At 46.5% G+C, this 20627-nt stretch overlaps 1 protein-coding gene across 7 annotated transcripts in view; it reads left to right on the top strand.

Annotated features, from left to right (window-relative positions):
* The window catches only part of RAB11FIP3 (RAB11 family interacting protein 3), an 85776-nt gene that overhangs the window by 18648 nt on the left and 46501 nt on the right, over window positions 1–20627 (top strand). For all 7 annotated transcript variants that reach the window (XM_080981951.1, XM_080981949.1, XM_080981946.1 and 4 more), the window contains one exon: window positions 7640–7733. In XM_080981951.1, coding sequence (XP_080838077.1) covers window positions 7640–7733 — 94 coding nt within the window. The remainder of the gene's footprint in view (window positions 1–7639; window positions 7734–20627) is intronic.

The raw sequence follows: 20627 nt of genomic DNA, 5'->3' as shown, positions 1-20627 counted from the left end.
ACTGGGGGAAATTGCAGACAAAAAAAGTGTATGTTGGAGAAATTAGCACTACAATTCTTATTTATTTTCGTGAGGACTTGCGGTGGGGGGAGAATCGTAGTCTGATATGGAAATGTGGCAAACTGATCTTAAGTTCGGAAAAATCTACAACTTGAAGAAACTGAATTGACAGACACCCAACTCCAGTGAGTATTCAAGTGCATAAAGAGCTAAGGGGTGCATATCTTCCTGCCTGAAAGTCCCATTGAGAATGTCCCATTGTAGGTGGTTGGTTTGTCTGTTTTTGTCTAATTTATCTCCTTTATATAAAACTACTACACACACACACACACCGTATTTTTTGCTCCATAAGACGCACCTTTTTCCTCCTAAAAAGTAAGGGGAAATGTCTGTGCGTCTTATGGAGCGAATGTGTGGTCGGTCGCTGGCTCCCTTTCCGGCCCTGGCCCCTATAAAAACAGAATTCTTCCACTTTGCAAAGTAAGCTCAACAACTGTGAGCTGATCCTCAAAAAAGGGGCTTTCCCCCTTTGCAAAAGAAGCTGCACAACTGTGAGCTGATCCCCCAAAAACAGGGCTTTCCCCCTTTCCTCCTCTAAAAACTAGGTGCGTCTTACGGTCAGGTGCATCGTATGGAGCGAAAAATAAGATCTCTCTCTCTCTCTCTCTCTCTCTCTATATATATATAGAAAGAAAGAGAGTACTGTGATTCAAGGTTGAACCATGCTTAACTTTCTGAACACAGGAAGATTAATGCATTTACTGTTTGGACGCACCCATTCATTCGGAGTTCCTTGCTTTGGCATTGCAGCTTTGCGGTTAAGGAGTCGGGAATATTTTCTTTTCTTTTTTTACTTCGTAGGCTTACTATTTCCTCTCTTGGTATAATTTTAAAGACCCGAACTTCAATAAATCTTTTGATGGGCTTCCCCCACCCTTCCTCTCCATCTGCCTGGCCAGGGTGAAATATTTTGGTGGTTTCTGTAAAGGAAGCTTGATAAAGGAATTCTCAGTGAGAATAAGATCCTTTCTGGACTGCCCCTGAAACAGGAGCCACAGTGCAGGGATTGTTCTCTGTAGATTGTATCAGACTTCAGCTCCCTTGGTTTTGCCAGAAGTAAATATTCCTGCGGAGGGCAAACACTTGGTGTGCCTGAAAGCCAACCCTTGTCAAGATGAAATACAGTAACTGGTTTCCTCTTCTGCGGTCCTGTTACAAATTATTCAGAGGCGATCTCCCTTGTCCTGAGTTCTTCTGCAAGCAATTATAAATAGAGTAAAATTTGAACAATACCTTGTACATCAAAGGTTGCTTATTTTGGTAAGATGCACCTATGAAGATGAAACATTTTAACCATGGTTGTCCCCCGCCCCGGTTGAGCAAGAGCAAGGCTCCCATTTTTGAATGCTTAAACCATGGTTAGGATGGCCAACCAGCATGTGAAATCACACTTTGTGGACAAGTCTGTTTAAACATGGTTAAACACTACGTGAGCGCTGAACATACCATGGTTAAGACAGGATGGTAACAAAAATAATTTGAAGGTATAAGTTTTTCCCTTTTGAATGCAGCATTTTGCAGATACAAGAGTAGTAGCATTAAGGACATCAGAAATTAGTTCACACTTAATTATAAAGGCATCACATATGTTAGATAAAGAATTAGAAATTTGCTTCAAATTGTATTTTTTGGGGGGGTGGGGTGGGGGAAGCCTTGTCTCTGCTTATGTGCTGTAACTTCAACCAGTACTGAATCAAAACAGTGGCCCGCTTGGCACATAATGCCAATCTATAGCACTTTGTGTCTTCTCTGGTTCTGAAAAAAAAGCAGCACAGAAAAAGCTAATGGATTTGGTGTTGGCAACAGGATCCTGATCTTTCAGAATAACTGAAAGCCAAGCTTCTAGTCTTTCTGATTGCAAGTATGGGCTTTAGAGAACTTTTCTCAACTGTGACAGGAGGTGCGTTCACCCCTACAAGTGATCTCAAAAGACCAATGTGGAATACAGGAAAAGGAAACAAATCCATGCTGCTTTGGCGGTGTGTGTGTGTGTGTCCCGCTAAGTCTTTCAGCCTTTCATTCTTGAGGACCCTGATAATGGGGAGACAGCCCTGTATGTCCTTTTTGCTGGCCTGGCCTGTCACCCAACCTTGCTTGAAGCTCTTTGAGGATGGGGGGGGTGCGGTCCAGCATGATGGCTAAAAGAAGGGAGACGCCAGCCTTGGCCCAGTGTGCAGGCTTGGGCTGATGGGATATGTAGCGCAAAACATCTGGAGGGTGCTAGGTTGGCGAAGGCTTGTATACAGTAGGTCTACTGTCTTGCTGGAGGGTGTCGGCCCCGTTCTATACAGCCTTGTGTGTGTGCTTTGGCTCAGATCCCACCCATTCCTTCCTGTATGAAAAGCTTGGGCTCTTGACAGAAACAGTATCCTTGCTCCCCCCCCCCCGCCTTGTGCCCAGCCAAATCCATATGGTGAAACCCTTGATTTAGGAGGGGCAATACGTGCTATTACATACAGGGCTCCTGTTCTCAATTGCACCTCTTGTTTTTCTTTCTGGTTTGGGTTTCTCCTGCCAACTTCCTCTCTGCGATGCACACTTTTCTCGGTTCATTTTAACTGGCGCCCGTGCAGGGATCTGAAATCCCTTCTTCGTTGCTTCGGTACAGAACAATATCAATAATGGAAACATTTCACCTAGAGGCAAGGAATGTGCTTCCTGGCACCCAATGCATAACCTTCTGTCTAAGGAATGTGTGTGTATTTGTGTCCCAGGCTGCCTAACACACACAGAGAGAGTGTGTGTCTCTGTATTACACAGTCTATAAATGCTAAGCTCATGAAGTCGCTCCAGATGCTGCTGGACTCCATTTTCAGCAGTCATGACCAATGGTCAGGGATGATGGAGGTCATAGTCCAGCCACATCTGGAGGGCCACAGGTTCTCCAACTCCATGCTAAGCTTATAGCTCTGTGTGCTTAAGTGCACTCTTCTGGGGTTTGCATCTTCCGGAGCTTTGCAGGCTGGTCCCCATCCTAGCCCTTAGAAAGCTATACTTACGCCATGAAGAGCTTAAGGTGATGTCAGCTGATGATTTTATTCCAGAAGGGGATAACTTGTTGCCCCTTCCAAAGCGGGATGGCTTGGAAGTACAGTGGTACCTCGGGTTACATACGCTTCAGGTTACATATGCTTCAGGATACACACTCCGCTAACCCAGAAATAGTGCTTCAGGTTAAGAACTTTGCTTCAGGATGAGAACAGAAATCGGGCTCCGGCGGCACAGCGGCAAGCGGGAGGCCCCATTAGCTAAAGTGGTGCTCAGGTTAAGAACAGTTTCAGGTTAAGAACGGACCTCCGGAACAAATTAAGTACTTAACCCAAGGTACCACTGTATGTGCGGCTGGGTTTATGAGACTTAACCCCATCATAAGCATACATGGCATTGTAGCGTTAATGTTATAGCTCACTCCCAAGTTTGATAGAAGTTAAAACAACCCTTTTGAACGGCACAATAAACTTTACCTGCACAGATACTTCCCTGGAAAGAAACTTCCTTTTTTGGTGTTATCCCACCTTTCCTCCAAGGACTTCCAGGGTGGAATCCATGCTTCTCCCCTTCCACATTTTATCCTCTTAAACAGCCTTGAGAAGTAGATTAGGCTGAGAGACAGCATGGACTAGCCTAAAGTCACCCAATTAGCTTCCTAACTGAGTGGGGGATTGAATCCTGGCTTCCCAGGCCCTAGTCTAGCACTCAAACAACTACACCACACTGGATTAAACACCAAGGCAAAGCTTCAGTGTAACAAACAGATTGATTGCTATCTAAAAGTTGTTTTTTTAAAAAAGAATCATTATCCGTATACTCAGTCTGACCCAACAGATAATTGGCTAAGTTTTGTTTTAACTTGGATAGAGAATCTGCCTTTGCTCCCTTTATAATCCGCCATTGCTGTGATTGGATAGGGTCTCTGGAGGGGATTTTTTAATGATTGATTGATTGGCTATAATTGCAATAGAACGGAAACGTGCTCCTGGCGAAATGCAGGGTTGCATATTAACAGGCGTTTAATCCCCCAGTTAGCCGGTTAACAACGGGAAAGCAGATCGGGCTTTTGAACTGGGTTAGCAAACCTGACAACCTGAGCTGTTGGTGATTTGGCACCTTACCTGTGGGTTGTGGCTCCTTCCAGGGAACACCTCCGGGGACTATAATGTTTTGCATTATTAGCACTGTAGAGCTTAGTTTTGGGGAAGGGCCATAGCTTGGTGCTTAGACCATCTGCTCTGCATGCAAAATAGTGAGAATCCACCTTGCTGTCCTGGAAAATGTTGAATGGGGCTAATGTAGAGCAACTGATAAAGCGGGCTGATGCGTCGATGATAAATCAGCAGCATGTTGTTGTATACACCTGCAATAAAACAGCAGTCTGGATGGAGTTCAGGGTTTCCTGCGTGCAATACGTCTGTGGCATGTACCTTCCCACACCCCAAAAGTAATGGGAGGATCCCTCTGCATCACGGGAGGAACAAAATCATGTTGTTTTCCCCCCATGCCGTTGCTCCAGTTCAGAGACAGCCAGTGTGGTACTCTTCGGGTGTTACTGCACCCCAGTTACCTCCTGTTCCCATCAGCCCCAGTTAGCACGGCCAGTGGTCAGGGGTGAATGGGAGCTGTGGTCCAGCCTCACCCACAGGGCACTCCACAATTAACCACAATGGTTTCCTCCACTGTTGGAGGCAGTACGCTACTGAATGCCAGTATTGAAGTATGCCCGCTGCTGTTGCACTCAAGTCCTGCATTCAGGCTTCCCAAGGGCATCTGGTTGTCCACGGTGAGAATGAGATGATGATGAGGATGAGGATGATGATGATAATAATAATTTTATTTATATCCCGCCCTCCCCGGCCGAAGCTGGGCTCAGAGCAGCTAACAACAGTAAAATATGCAGGACTAGATGGGCCTCCTTTGGCCTGATCTGGCAGGGCTCTTTATAGGTTTATGAGAGAGGCGATACTGGCTTGGGGAGCCTGGCTGCCTTGCTTCCTGACTTGGGACAGCTGGCAGCTTGGGAAATTTAGGAAGAGGGGCTTCGGCATCATATCTGCCTAATGGTAGAGCCGGCTCCACCTGCCTAATAAGGGGCTTCTGAGGGTGCTCTTGCCTGCCTGTTGCTTATAGTGTGCCTTTTTGCCTCCCCGTGACGCTTGCTGTCTTAGGCCATCGATGCCAGGGAAGAGAATTATCCTCCTAAGAGAAAAAGGCTGTTTAGTATGAAGCCCGTATAAGCTTCACGATATCCGATTATGGGTTGCGCTGTGCCATATGGGTGCCATTTAGTGTACCTGCAAGATATTAAGCTTTTTAGTTGGCCTGCTCTTTGAGCGCCTAAGTGCATTATATCAATAAAATCTTGTTTAAAATCTGGCACAGAATGGCTTGAATCGGGTTTTTTCCTTGCTTCTCTGCACATGGTTTTCATTAGGTAGAACATGCATTTGATGGAGCAGACAAAGGGATGTGTGCTTCCTGTCTCTTGTCCTTTCCTTCTGATATTTGGGGAGTGTAAATCGGACACCTGACTAAGTTTGAGGGCCCAGCTTATAGGGCAACTTCAGAACTTTGTGAGATGAAAGTTCACCAAGAGGAATGCCGAGGTGGTGAACACCACCATAAGCAATTTCTCCCTTTCCTAAAAACCCCCACATCAGTTGCAAATTAACGTGGCAGTGTGTTCCTCTGTAGTGCCCTTTTCTCAAAACTTCTGATCTGCTTCCTGTTTGTTATGTGCTGAAAGCAAAACTTTCCTCAGAGGAATGCAAGAACGGCAGAAGTCTGCATGCATCTTTTTACTTTTCCATGCTGCTGATGGGCTCAAGGGTTGATGTTACCTGTAGATGCTGTAATTTCCACATGCCCTGAATGGTACAGAAAGGAAGTGGTGACTGTTGGCTTTTGTGAGGGTTGAAATGAGTCTCTGCGTGTGAGTGCATTGGTGGGAGACTTTCACTCCCCAAACAACTAAAAAACATTTGGGGGTGGCAGCAGCAGCAGGGGGTGGGTGGAAGCTGATGCTATTAATCTAGACTAGAGGTGGGGAACTTCAAATGTGGCCCTCCAGATCTCTGTCTGCTTCTCAGGACTCTTCCCAGGCCACACAGCCCTCACTGGTCTTGCTTCACATCTTCCTTGAGTGTTTTTGCCTGGCTGGAAATGGGCCCTTGAACTTGGACAATCCCTGGTTGCTTAGATGGAAGATGCTCTGCCCAAGTTGGCTTCTGCTCCAGCACTGGCATGTGGCTCTGGGGTGATGCCCAGAAAATATTATGTGGCCCTCTGTCTGAAAAAGAGACCCAACCCTGATAAAGGCCACCTCCAAGATTTTTTTTTTTTAGTAAAAGCCACATAATCCAACACAAGCCCTAGTCAGAGCAGACCAACTGAAGTTAATGAACCTGACTAACATAAGCCTCTTAATTTCAGTCGGTCTATGAGTAGGATGCTTAACCTGACTTCTACACTAGATTAGATTATGTCTAAACTCATTTATTCAAAGTATTTTTATATTGGGTGGGGAAAGGTTCTCAGAGCAGCTTGCAGATGTATCAGCAATAAAGATAGCTCCTGACCTTAGATATACAGTCAAAGGGTTGCATCCAGATAAGTTCTACTTGGAGTAAACCCATTGAAACGAAAAGACCTAGGTTAGTCACACCCATTAATTTCATTGAGTCTACACTAGGTATGGCTAATGTTGGACACAACCCAAGGACCACAACACACAAGGAAAAATGATTGGGAGGGGAAAGGGGGGGGAGCAAAAGCAAATGCTGGTTCTTGTTCCTAGTTGCGGAATTCCCAGAATGCAAACTATTAAAAGGCAGGAGGAGTTCAAATTTGCTGGTCTCTCAGCTGAGCCAGTGGAGAATCCCTGCTGCCTCATCTCTCCCTCTGATATTGCTTGATTCTGAATAGCCCCTTTCTGCCTCCCGGTTACGTTGCCAGAACCCCGGCGCCTGCTAACCTGATTTCCGCCACTTCTCACTAATTGCTACGTGGTTACAAAAATTTTCTATTACAGGCATTGTTTTGTCGAGCTTCTAAATGTAGAATCCTCTTAATTGGGACAGCATGTCAGGCTGCGTATTGTCCCCAAAAAACACAGCTGGTACCAAATATAAAAGGCCTTTTAAAGGGACATGATTATTGCAACAGCTTACTAAAAATAAGTCCCCTCGTTTCAAAATTTCTAGCAGGTGAAATGTTCAAAACACCTTGCATGAATTATTTCAGGGATGCTTACAGCGTAAAGTGGTACGATGCTGCTTTAAATGCATAGTTCGACCGAAATGCACCTTAACCCTGTTAGATTCTGTTCTGCTCTCTCTTGACAGCCCTCCAGGAAAGTATTGTCTAAAGCAGGCATAGGCAAACTCCGGCCTTCCAGTTGTTTGGGACTACAGTTCCCATCATCCCTGACCACTGGTCCTGTTAGCTAAGGATGATGGGAATTGTAGTCCCAAACATCTGGAGGGCCGGAGTTTGCCTATGCCTGGTCTAAAGCCCAAGCTTAGGGTCTAGTCTAGCTGTGTAAACCTGGGTCATTGATTTGCTTTCGGGTTTTTTCCACCTGCAGGTGAAAGACCTGACCAAGTTCTTGGACCCCGCCGGGCTTGGAGTAATCAGCTTTGAAGACTTCTATCGAGGAATCTCAGCTATCAGGAACGGAGGTTGGTTTTTATTCTTATGCCCTGAGATTGGGAGGAAGGCATTCCAAGCTCTTCCTGAACCTTCCCAGCATCGAGGCATTTCCTGACATTGTTGATGTACCCCCTCCCCTCCCACAGGGTCTTTCATGCCTCTTCCTTGAAATGTCAGTGTCCTCCTTTGAAAGAAATGAGAGATGGGTGTGTGTGGTCATTTAGGCCATTACTGCAATGCACTCTACGTGGGGCTACCTTTGAAGGTGACCCGGAAACTGCAATTAATCCAGAATGCGGCAGCTAGACTGGTGACTGGGAGTGGCTACTGAGACCATATAACACCGGTCCTGAAAGATCTTCATTGGCTCCCAGTACGTTTCCGAGCACAATTCAAAGTGTTGGTGTTGACCTTTAAAGCCCTAAATGGCCTCAGCCCAGTGTAGCTGAAGGAGTGTCTCCACCCCCATCATTCAGCCCGGACACTGAAGTCCATCGCCAAGGGCCTTCTGGCGGTTCCCTCACTGCGAGAAGCAAAGCTACAGGGAACCAGGCAGAGGGCCTTCTCGGTAGTGGCGCCTGTCCTGTGGAACGCCCTCCCACCAGATGTCAAAGAGATAAACAACTACCTGACATTTAGAAGACATCTGAAGGCAGCCCTGTTCAGGGAAGTTTTTAATGTGTGACATTTCAATGTATTTTTAATATTTGTTGGAAGCTGCCCAAAGTGGCTGGGGAAGCCTAGCCAGATGGGTGGGGTACAAATAATAAATTATTATTATTATTATTATTATTATTATTATTATTATTGCTTACTAGGGAGTAACACAGGGAGGGAAGGCACTGTGCATCACTAAATTATAGAATCTGCTCCCACAAGAAGCAGTGGTGGCCGCCAATTTGGATGGCTAATCATCTCTGGTTAAAAGATGGGTTTGGACAGCAGTACTGAGAAAGGACTGTATCTGTCACTGAAGGGCTGCTGCCAGTCAGAGCAGACAGTAAAGGACTAGATGAACTGACTCTGGCCAGTGCTGTGTCACATGCACCAACTTCCACTCTGTTTCTTAGTGTTGACTTGACTACTTTTTGTCTCAAGGTAGTTCCAGGTTCATGGCTCTTGCATTAATATACAAAGCCCTCAAGCACTGTTAGCAGCTCCCCTGGGTCTCAGAAGCCTGACTGGCCTCAACGAGAAGTTGGGACATTTCGTGTTGCTGCTCTCATGCATTAAGAACGTAAAAGGAGCCTGCTGGATCAGGCCAGTGGTCCATCTAGACCAGCATCCTGTTCTCACAGTGGCCCTGTGCAGTACACCCGCAAGCAGTGCCTGAGAACAAGGGCGCTCTCCCTTCCAGCGGTTTCCAGCAACTGGGATTCAGAGGTATACTGCCTCTGACTGTGAAGGCGCAGAGCACAGCCTCCATTATGACTAGTAGCCATTCATAGCCTTATCCTGCACAAATCCTCTTTTAAAGCCATCCGAGTTGGTGGTCATCACTGCCTCCCGTGGGATCAAGTGCCAGAGTTTTAACTATTAACTTATATGAAGAAGTCCTGAATTATCTAACGTTCAGCTTCACTGAATTTCCATGAGTTCTACTGTTATGAGGGATCAAATCTTTTCTCTATCCACTCCCTTCATTCATGCCGTGTATAATTTCATAAGCTTCTAGCATGTCACCTCTTACTTCCTTTTTCCTCCTCCAAGCTAGAAAGTCCCAAATGTTGCAACCTTCCCTCACGAGGGAATCTCTCCAACCCTTTGATCATTTTGGTAGGCCTGTTCTGAACCTTTTCCAACTCTACAATATCCTTTTTAAGGTGAATACTCTTTTCAGCAAGCATCTTTGCTGTTGACTTTTAGACATTACCGTATTTTTCGTTCTATAGGACGCACATTTCCCCCTCCAAAAATTAAGGGGAAATGTGTGTGCGTCCTATAGAGCGAATGCAGGCTGCGCCGCTAAGCCCAAAGCCAGAACAGGAAGACGGAGCACTGCGGAGCGCTCCGTCTCGCTGCTCTAGCTTGGGGGCGGCTGCGCGCTCAGCCTCTCCAGGGCAGCGGGGTGCCTTCACCCTGCTGTCCTGCAGAAGCTAGCAAGGCTGTTCCCAAGCCAGAACAGCGAGACGGAGGGCTCCGTTTCGCTGCTCTAGCTTGGGGATGGCTGCGCGCAAACCTCTGCAGGGCAGCGGGGCGCTGCGCTCCAGAGGCTTCAGGGATCTTTGAGGCTGGCGGTGGGGGAAAGCAGCGCTTCCCCCCACTGCCAGCCCCACAAGCTCTGGTGAATGTACCTTGAACGCACCTTGTTTTAGAGGGGGAGAACAAGAAAAAAAAATTTTTCCCTGTTCTCCCCCTCCTATGATCCGGTGCGTCCTATGGTCCGGTGCGTCCAATGGAGCGAAAAATACGGTACTTGAAGACCTTTTCATGCTGCGAGGCCTGTGCAGATGCTTAAACTTCTTTGATTAATCCATTTTAATGACTATTTTGTATTGTTCTCAGCAGCATTTTATGTTCTGTCAAACTTAAGTGTCTTACATGGCCTTGATATTTGAGTTGGCTTTCTGTAAAGTAAAAAAAGTTAAATACTCCCTTGCAATGCGTAGAGCGTCCAGAGGTTGCCGCTTTGGAAAGCACCACTCTGTCCTCTTTGTATCTGTGGCCGGGAGGACTGAAAATTCTGTTCTGTGCTACAGAACCATGGGCACGTCAGAAGAAACACTAACTTTGGAATCTTCCAAAATTGACATCAGAACAACCTCTGCTCAGTTCCAAACGCTTTAGGGGCAATTGTCCCAGGATAAAGCTACAAATGTATGTTTAAAAGATACAGCTTGGGAGGGGACAATGGAAGTCTTAAGAGTATTTGTGCTGTGCTCACTAGAACAGCTTTCTCGGAGACATGGCTTCAGGTTTCTCTCCATAATTCATTGCTTGCAGTATCATGGTGTTGCGCTAATTAGATAGAAGTAACAGCTAACAAAGCCCTTTAATTCAGGGCTCCCTTAACTGTAAGTCTTTGGAGTTGAATATTTTTGGGCTTTCTTATAGTGACTGAATTTGAAGTATCCATCAAACCCTGTTCTTTCTTTCTTCCTGTTGACAACTAGGGACATTAAAAGATTCCAGAGCCTCTTGGTTTGAGAATAGTGGTAGTTTCTCCCAAGGTGTTGGTACTGGGACAGCAGGTGAAGGTGGCACCTCATCTGGAGTAATGTGCTGAACATAGGAGTATGCCTTATACCGATTCTCAGAGTACAGTGGTACCTCTGGATGCGAACGTGATCCATTCCGGAGCCCCGTTCGCATCCTGAAGCAAACTCAACCTGTGTCTGCGCACATGCGCGGGTCACGATTTGCCGCTTCTGCGCATGCGCGTAATGTCATTTTGAGCATCTGTGCATGCGCAGGCGGCAAAACCCGGAAGTAACGCATTCCGTTACTTCCGGGTTGCCGCAGAGCACAACCCGAAAACACTCAACCTGAAGCAACTTTAACCTGAGGTATGACTGTATTGGTCTATCTAGCTCAGAATTGTCCACACTGTGTGGCAGTGGCTCTCCAGCGTATCAGACAGGTACAGATACAGATACAGGTACAGAATGTGGGCCTTCTGCATGCAAGACAGATAGATGCTCTAGGACTGAGGATTCAAGCACAAGAGCACCATCCCCTTCTGTGGTTTCCAGCAACTGGTATTCAGAAGCATTTGCCTTCCACTGCGGCAGCTGAGCATAGCCATGAAACCGAAACAGGGGAGAAGCCCAGTTCCTGGCAATTTGGCAGCCTTGAGGCGTGATGTGTTTCCTATGCCTACCCTGCACAAAGCCGTTGTTGGCTTCCTCCCGACAGCAATTCTTAAAGCTTCCACTGGTGAAGCAAGCAGGTTTTGCTGACTAATGTCACACCCGAAAGTACACGATGCAGTTGGCAACAAACAAAATATCTTTTTTTATACCTAGCCTTTCTTGCTTAGTCTGCTGACACAAATGCTAACTTTCTTCCCACCCCCTTGTGATATATCTGCATTGCAGTTCACTTTTTCTCAGCTGAAGGGAAATTGGAAGTTGTTCGGTCACATGGATGGGTAGGGCGGGGGGGAAACTCCCTACCTGGAATTAATTTTGTTTTGTTTTTACAATAGTATCAGATCCAGATTGTTTAAGACTCTAAACTATAAGCAAAAGTTGTCCTTGGCTCAAATGCTGCTTCTGTGAACATGCTAGGGCAAAATCCAGTGGTGGTAGAGCCCAGAAATGATAGTTGGGCTGTACCACATCAGATTGCTGATGAGCGAACTCCTTTGTGCACAACGCCCCCCCCCCCCAAGAAAAGAAAAGAAATTCTTTGTAAGTGGAAAGCTAGTGTAAAGGTAAAGGACCCCTGGATGGTTAAGTCCAGTCAAAGGTGACTATGGGGTTGTGACGCTCATCTCACCCCTTTTCAAACACCCTCGCTTGTGGAGTGTTCCCTCAGCCTCCTCTCCTCTTCCCTCTCCTTAGGACAGCCTCTCTGGGCAGCCACTGCTGCTGCCCCTGGTCTCTGAGCTGCCCCCCCAATCCCAAGGAGAGGTGCTTCCTCACAGTGCCCCACAGAGGCCTTGGAAGCCCCCCTTGGGCAGCCCCAGAGGCACCATTTGCCTGGGGAGCATGTAGCCAGGGCTACTGATGCAGCAAAGAGCCGTGCAAGCCTTTGGGAGGCAGAGAGGGCATCAAAGGCAGGAGGGAAAGAAAGAGGGACAGAGGCCATGTTGCCCGTGGCACCCCTGACCACCATTCAAGGCACCATGGCACACTGGTGGAAAACCACTGATTTAGTACCATCAGCAAACTTGACTACCTCACTGTTCACTCCTAATTCTAGACTGTTTATGAGCCAGTTAAAAAGCACAGATTCCAATACCAATCCTTTGGGAGGGGGGACAATGACTCTATTTTCTACTTCTCTCCATTCAAAGAACTGTCCATTTATTCCCACTCTTTGCTGCCTGCAACCTAACCAATTCCTGATCCACAAGAGGACTTCTCCTGTTATTTCTTGACTGCTAAACTTACTCAGGAGTCTCTGGTGAAGTCCATAAAGACAACCCTAAGACTAAGGAGGAAGAAGCTTGCAGGATAGACTCCTCCCGCATTTTCACCAGTGATCTGGCAGTCTTCATAGCCTCCACTTCCTCTACTAGCTTAGCAGCATTTGAGCAGATGATCCAATGCGTTGACCTACTTTTTCTGAGAGGAGAAGCGGCAAGGAAGTTTGTAACAGTGATGTCGGTTTGCCTTTGCTACTGCAGACTCAAAATGGGGAGGCAGGAAGCTTACCCAGATGTGGAGCATTGAGGTCGTTGCATTGACATCACAGCCTTGAGGCTCCAACCGAATGAAGGATTTGCAGGAAAATCTCTGGCCTTCTCGAAGCTTCTGCCTGTCTTCTTTTCCACTCTGCTCTTCTGCTGTATTCACTGGGCAGTTCTAGCACCAAGCCATCAGCACAGGAAGAATGCTAGACTCAGTTATTCCACTGTGGCATATCTTGATAACGATTTATCAGAATATCTAGCATGCAGTGTTAGAAACTCAGCTATATAATGTAATTGCCTAATGACACCTTAAACCCAGGTTATGATCCGCCACAATAGAACAACCCAGAATAAAACAAATTCAAGCTTCAAGCGAAATATTTCAGATTCTTCTCTAAAGGACATTTTGCTTTCACTCTGTTTATTTACCTACTTAATTTATAGTGCTGCCCCGTAGCAGAAGTGTTCTAGGAAGCTAGTGTGGTGTAGTGGTTAGTGTGTTGGACCTAGGACCTTGGAGATCAGAGTTCAAATCCCCACTTAGTCATGAAGCTCATTGGGTGACCTTGGACCAGTCACAGTTTCTTAACCTACCTCACAGGGTAATTGTAGGGGTTTAACTGATGCAGAGGGTGAGCCATGTACTCGTTGGAGAAAAGGGTAGGATCTAAATGCAGTAAATGAGTTGTTCTGCTTATATGCTTAAGAAAGCTCGAGGAGCTAGCCAGATGGAGATGTCAGTTGCCAGCCTGATATCCAGAGATCTCCAAATGGTCGCAATTGGACCCACACCAGTAGCAAAACGTGCCTGGTGCCTGGCTAATGTCTGACACTGGCCACATGCTGGTTAGCAGAATAGCTGATGTATTTCCCCCCCTCGTAATTTAGGCTAGATTCTGCTTCCACACCCTCAGCCCATTCTACATCCACACCCTCAGTCCACACAAGCAAAAGGATTATCAGTTCAATGACATGCTTTAGTTGGGCACTAAAACTCAGGTGACCAAGCAGGGCCAGTGAGGGCCGTGGGGAGAGTTCTGAGGGCCAGATTGAGAGGTGGGGGCTGCATTTGGCCCCCAGGCCTGAGGCTTCCCACCCCTGATCTAAAGAATGGCAGTACAGTGGTACCTCGGGTTAAGAACTTAATTTGTTCCGGAGGTCTGTTCTTAACCTGAAAATGTTCTTAACCTGAGGTACCACTTTAGGTAATGGGGCCTCCTGCTGCCGCCACGTGATTTCTGTTCTCATCCTGAAGCAAAGTTCTTAACCCGAGGTACTATTTCTGGGTTAGCGGAGTCTGTAACCTGAAGCGTCTGTAACCTGAAGTGTCTATAACCTGAGGTACCACTGTATGGAGCATGTTGCTTTGGGTGCTTTTTATTTAATTTTCCTTCAAAAAAGCTAGAAGCAGCCGGGTGACATTTTATTTTTCTTTCTTTCTATTTATTTATTTATAGCATTTGTACCCCGCTCCTCGGCAAAAGAAACTCCCAGAGCGGTTTACGTACAATCAAAACGAGACAGTCCCTACCCGTAGGGTAAAATCTAAAAGAACACAGTACACGAGGGACAAGGAGGAGAAGAGGAAAATCAAAACAGTTGTTCCTATAATGCCCAGCTGGCACAACTGAGGGGGTGGAGGTGCCAGCAAAGCTGATGAAATGAGCCCTGCTTCCTGTCTCTCCCACAGAGGCAGTCTGGTGGAATGGCTGGCCCCAGGTGACCGTTGAGAGGAGAGGAGGAGGCCTGATGGAGCTGGCCTGTCACAGCAGAACCCATGGAATCTCGCCCTTTCCCAACTCGGGTTGCTGGATCTTATGGAATGGCAACAATTGATGCAGAGTTGGTGCAATGCTGTGACGTCCCCAGGGCTTTGCTTCCCCAGTCTGGTCCTGTCTCCACAGTCCGTTGGCACAATAGCCTATCTTCCTGCCTCAGCTCTCAAAACTATTCTGCTCCAGCCCCCCTGGTCTCGGCGGCGTGTCTCCCAGGCGCCACAAGGCCATAATGCTCTCCCAGCTGACTTAATGCTCCTGAAAGCTTCTATTGTTGTAGGTTGGGCCTATGTGAAGCAGGGGAAAAGCAAACATGGCTCCGGTCCTGATCGACACGTTGCTTTTTGCTGCCCTTGCTCATTTCACAAATGTTGTCATATCCCGTGTGCAAGCACCCATCTCACTCCAGCAACTGTTGGAGGAAAGTGGATATTGGCTCCATTGTATTGCAATGAGCAAAGCCAAATGAGAGACTTGTGTCTGGTTCAAAGCTGAGGGCTCTGATGACTGTGTGTCAGTGGTGGCTGTGGTGCCCATTGGGACTGGTAGGGTGGAAGGCAGGGAGCCCAACAGTAGGGGGAGCCAGAGGCAACAACAAGCAGAGCCAACTACAGTGGTACCTCGGGTTACCAGACGCTTCAGGTTACAGACTCCGCTAACCCAGAAATAGTACCTCAGGTTGTTGGAACGAATTCACGACAGACGAGTGGCAGGTGTCATATGAGGCGTCTGCCGGGGCGAGCCCCGGGAACTCTTTTATTGAATATTACAAACATTGCCACAGGTGTGCTTGTGGCTGATTGGTTGATACAAACACAAAGCAACTTGTTGCTGATTGGTTAACATAGGTACAAGGCGGGAATTACATATGAACATTTATCACTGATAGATTAAAGGCTGGGAAACGGAGCTGGAACTAGAAAGGCATGAAACCTCCTAATTAAATTATAACTAAAGATTAATATAGCATGACTAAAACAATTACTAATGATTGATCATAACATGAAAGAATACAACAATCACGTTCCGTAGATGTGGTCAGCAATGCATTAAGAACAGGTCAGGGTACACTGTTTCATGAACTCAATGGGAACTGTTCAGAACATTCTCAGACTCATGTGCAGAGGCAAAAACTTCCCAGCATCAGGTTAAGAACTTTGCTTCAGGATGAGAACAGAAATTGTGCGGCGACAGCGGGAGGCCCCATTAGCTAAAGTTAAGGTTAAGAACAGTTTCAGGTTAAGAACGGACCTCCAGAATGAATTAAGTTCTTAACCCAAGACTGTAGTTCTAGTTTTGTCCTCACACTGCCTTCTGAAAGGGCAGAACCGAGGCCAAAGAGGAGGAAACTGACCATTAGGGCTGCGCTCAGCTGAGACTCAGGAGCAGGAGGGCAGCCAAGGCCTGGACTGGTTGTCAGCAAGAAGGCAAACATCTGGGGGTGCCCGCTGTGCCCATGTGGCTTTTGGGGATCTGCTTGGGACACGGCAGTCGGGATGGCAAATCCCAAGTGCTCTGTTGCTGTACCAATGCTCTCTCTCTTTTTAGCTATTGTATTTCTGGGCGCACCAGCGCTACAAGGTCCCGTTGACCATGCTCGACAGCACGTGCGCCTGTAATGTGCAGATGGGGAGTCCTTTGTGGGTTTGTGTTGCTAATGAGCAGCGAGGGTTTGTGGGTTTTTAACGCTCATTTGAACAGGGATTCAAAAGCTTTCATGTAGCCTATTGTGTTGGCAGGGACCGTTGGGTGAGGTCACCATAGCAACATCAACTGTATACAATGTGCCCATATGCTTCGGGGGGGGGGGGACCTGCACCAAGAGAGAAGCAATAATGAGTTGGGTAGACGACTCCAAGCCATGTCGAGCTTGTCCTTTCTGTGCCGTTGGTCCTGGACCTGTGAAGAAGTTGGCAGGCAGCCAGCTCCCTGCTGTCTCTCTGTTGTAACTGCAGAACAACACTTTGATTGGGTGGGTGGGCTAGAGGGGTGGCCTGGCAGCCTTTCAGAGATCCTAATTCTAGAGATGCTAATGAATATACAGAGGAGGGATGTTGGATTTCAAAAAGACACTCATGTGGGAAAAGCTGGGTAGCATGCATTTAAAGTACAGTGGTACCTCTGGATGCGAACGGGATCCGTTCCAGAGCCCCATTCGCATCCTGAAGCGAACGCAACCTGTGTCTGCACGTGCGCGGGTTGCGATTCGCCACTTCCACACATGTGCATGACGTCATTTTGATACCTGAGATTGGGCCTGACTTCTTCTTCATGCAAAACACTGAACTTAACTATGTGCCTTTTTGTAATAGGTGCATCATCAATTTGGGATGATCATAACACGTGTGTTTTTTGTTTGTTTGTTTTAAAACCTTTTGTGAAAGTGTTCACAACATCCTTTAAGAAGTTATTGTCGTTCTCCAATTCTGCACCTACCCTTTTGGAATGAGGGAGATCAGGTGCTTTGCACAAACTCCATCCACTACGCCACACTGCCTCTCTAACCCAGTGTACCATCTGACGCAATGTAAATCTGCTGCAGTAAGTCTAGGGAGTTTTTTACTGCAGCAAACTCAACATGCACGGCATCATTATTTTATTGGATTTGCTGCAATAAATGAGAACTTGGCAGTTAATTTACCCCAGGACAAAAATAATAGTTTGCAACCTGTGTTGTGGTTGGTAGATTTGGTTCATTCAGTTCCTGAGCATGTAAAGTTGTAAACTTTATTATGTGGTCAAGTGGGAGAAAGAGTTGTGGTAACAAGAGACCTGATTGTGTAAAAGAACCTTCTGATCTCTAAGTCTTTTTCTGCCTTTAAATGAGCAGACATCCTGACACGTATCTCTTGGCTATGCCAGTGGAGAGTTACTAATTAGGGTCTCGCACTAGAGTAATATTCCAAACTGTAGCATACTCTGGGAATATGCTGCTCCTAACAACCAGACCAGAAGAACAAAATTATTATTTCATTTTAAAAATGCCCAATTCATTTCAAAAGGGGGTTGAGGAACTGCAACTCGCTCTATTTAAAATCACTTTTCCTTCTGCAATATACAAAATGCTGCTCCACAACTCTGCAGACCCCCTTAACACAATTAAAAAACGATGGGAGCATGACATAGGTTACGAGATAAACTCTACCCATTGGACTAGAATGTGGTCTAAACCTCCCTTTAAATCCATTTTAGCCAAAAGAAGGGAAATCACTTTGAAACTTATCTGTAGATGGTATCTTACACCAAGGAAATTGGTACTAATACATCCAGGAACCTTACCAAAATTCTGGAGAGGCTGCACCTCTACAGGCACGTACCTCCACATGTGGTGGGATTGTCCCTGAATCCAATCCTTTTGGACAGCAGTCCTACAAGAAATATGTAAAGTAACTAAGCAGGTATTGGAACCCACCCCAGAACTGACCCTATTGAATATTTTCCCAGACAGAAATGCTCACTCACAGTAGAAAGAGCTTATAACCCACCTACTCTCAGCAGCCAGAAACATCATAGCTGGACACTGGAGAGACCTGTCAGGAGTAAACATGGACCTTGGGCACCAAATGGTATAGGGAAACAGCTTTAATAGAAAAGCTAACCGATAGATTGAAACTGACATGGGGACAAATAAAACAGAGAAACTGACATGGAGCCACCTTCACCCTGGTATGATGATGATGATGTTGTTTAGTCGTTTAGTCGTGTCCGACTCTTCTTGACCCCATGGACCAGAGCACACCAGGCACTCCTGTCTTCCACTGCCTCCTGCAGTTTGGTCAAACTCATGTTAGTAGCTTCAAGAACACTGTCCAGCCATCTCGTTCTCTGTTGTCCCCTTCTCCTTGTGCCCTCAATCTTTCCCAACATCAGGGTCTTTTCCAGGGAGTCTTCTCTTCTCATGAGGTGGCCAAAGTATTGGAGCCTCAGCTTCAAGATCTGTCCTTCCAGTGAGCACTCAGGGCTGATTTCCTTCAGAATGGATAGGTTTGATCTTCGGCTCCTCTTTATTACACACACAGCTCAAAATGACAATAAGGATAGCAGGGATGTATCAGCAGCATACAGATCAGTATGGCTAACTTGACCCAAGAATCCATTTCTCCCTTCCACACATGCAAATGAATCTCATGGCGGTCAATCAAAGGCAAACAACCACGCCCCAGGCCCCCCTCAACCTTCTCTCACTGCCCACATAAACCAACAAATGTATAGAAAGAGAACCTACCCAAATGACGTCGACATAAAAACCTTACCCATATACCAATTTGGGGAAATGAAAAAATAATGTGCAAATTTATCACTCGCCCTCTCCTCTCTCCCCTTCCCTCTGGGTGCCATATTGACTTGCATTGAATGTAACCCAAAGACTTTATAATCTGAACAAAAAAAGGGAGTGACGTTGCATGTTCTTTTGTAGTTGATGAAAATCTTTAATAAAAAGTATTTAAGATCAGTTTTCCAGGATATAATGGCCTCCTCCTGGATGTGATTTCAGAAGAGCAGAAATTTACAAAGCCTCGAAAGGGGAATTGTTGCAAACCAGACTGGCTGCAATGTGCAGAATCAGCAGCCGTAAAACCGCCGTTTGAGAAGCACGGCTTGTGTGTTGAAACGATGAGCCAGCTATACTCCTTGCTGCTCAGGCTGCGCTACTGGCTGAAGACGGGACCCAAGCTCGTTTCTCAGCATGAATTACGGTATTGCCCTTGGCAGCCGCAGACCCTGGTTTAAGAGATCTAATTTATCAGGCTGCCATGTGCTAGACTTCAGCTGTAGTGGACTGATCCTGATAGAATAGCCTTTTCCACTTTCATATTATAGGGGACAGTGTCGCAGTAAGGGAAGAGCGGAAGGACTGTAGCTCAGGGATGGGGGAACTCAGTTTCACTCCTTGAAATCTTCAGGGTAGGGCTGAGAATGCCCCCCTGCCTGAAACCCTGGAGAACCGCTGCCAGTCAATGTAGGCCAGGTTTCCTCAGCCTTGGCCCTCCAGAAGTTTTTGGCCTACAACTCCCATGATCCCTAGCTAGCAGGACCAGTGGTCAGGGATGAGGGGAATTGTAGTCTCAAAACATCTGGAGGGCCGAGGTTGAGGAAGCCTGGTGTAGGCAATACAGTGGTACCTCGGGTTACAGACGCTTCAGGTTACGGACTCCACTAACCCAGAAATAGTACCTCAGGTTAAGAACTTTACTTCGGGATGAGAACAGAAATAGCGCGGCAGTGGCGGTGGCAGAGGGAGGCCCCATTAGCTAAAGTGGTACCTCAGGTTAAGAACAGTTTCAGGTTAAGAATGAACCTCCAGAATGAATTAAGTTCGTAACCTGAGGTACCACTGTACTGAGATTAGGTCTGAGGAGGTGCAAGACAGCTTCCTATGTTTCTAACATGGCGAAGAGTAACTTTGTACTAATGTAAAAATGGTTTTTCCTCTAGGAACTTTTTTACTTGCGTTGCTTTTGCGGAGGAAAACTATTGCATGAACAAATTAGTAATCCCAGGGTAGGGAAGCGCCAAGTATAGGTAGAAAAATGATTTCATGGGGTTGGGGGGGGATGGGAAGATTCTCAAGCAAAATACTGTTGACAGCTTTCCAGGTCGTGTAACCAGCATGACTAAACCGCTTCTGGAGCAATGGAACACCGTGACGAGTGCCAGAGCGCATGGAAACGCCATTTACCTATGTTTTTATCTGTCAGTGTGGTAGCAGCAAACTGATACATTCTCTATGCCCACTCTAATAGTAGATTATTAATATTTTTTATCCTCCGTTATAACTATTTTCTTACCTTTTCAAAGTTAATTATATTTAACAAATGCATTTTCAGTTTCATTTGACCACACTGTGA

Source organism: Podarcis pityusensis, assembly GCF_964106645.2.
Source record: "Podarcis pityusensis genome assembly, chromosome: 14".
In the NCBI taxonomy this organism is placed as follows: domain Eukaryota; kingdom Metazoa; phylum Chordata; class Lepidosauria; order Squamata; family Lacertidae; genus Podarcis; species Podarcis pityusensis.
Note: the sequence above shows the minus strand (reverse complement) of the source record. Positions and strands in the feature narration are given on the sequence as shown.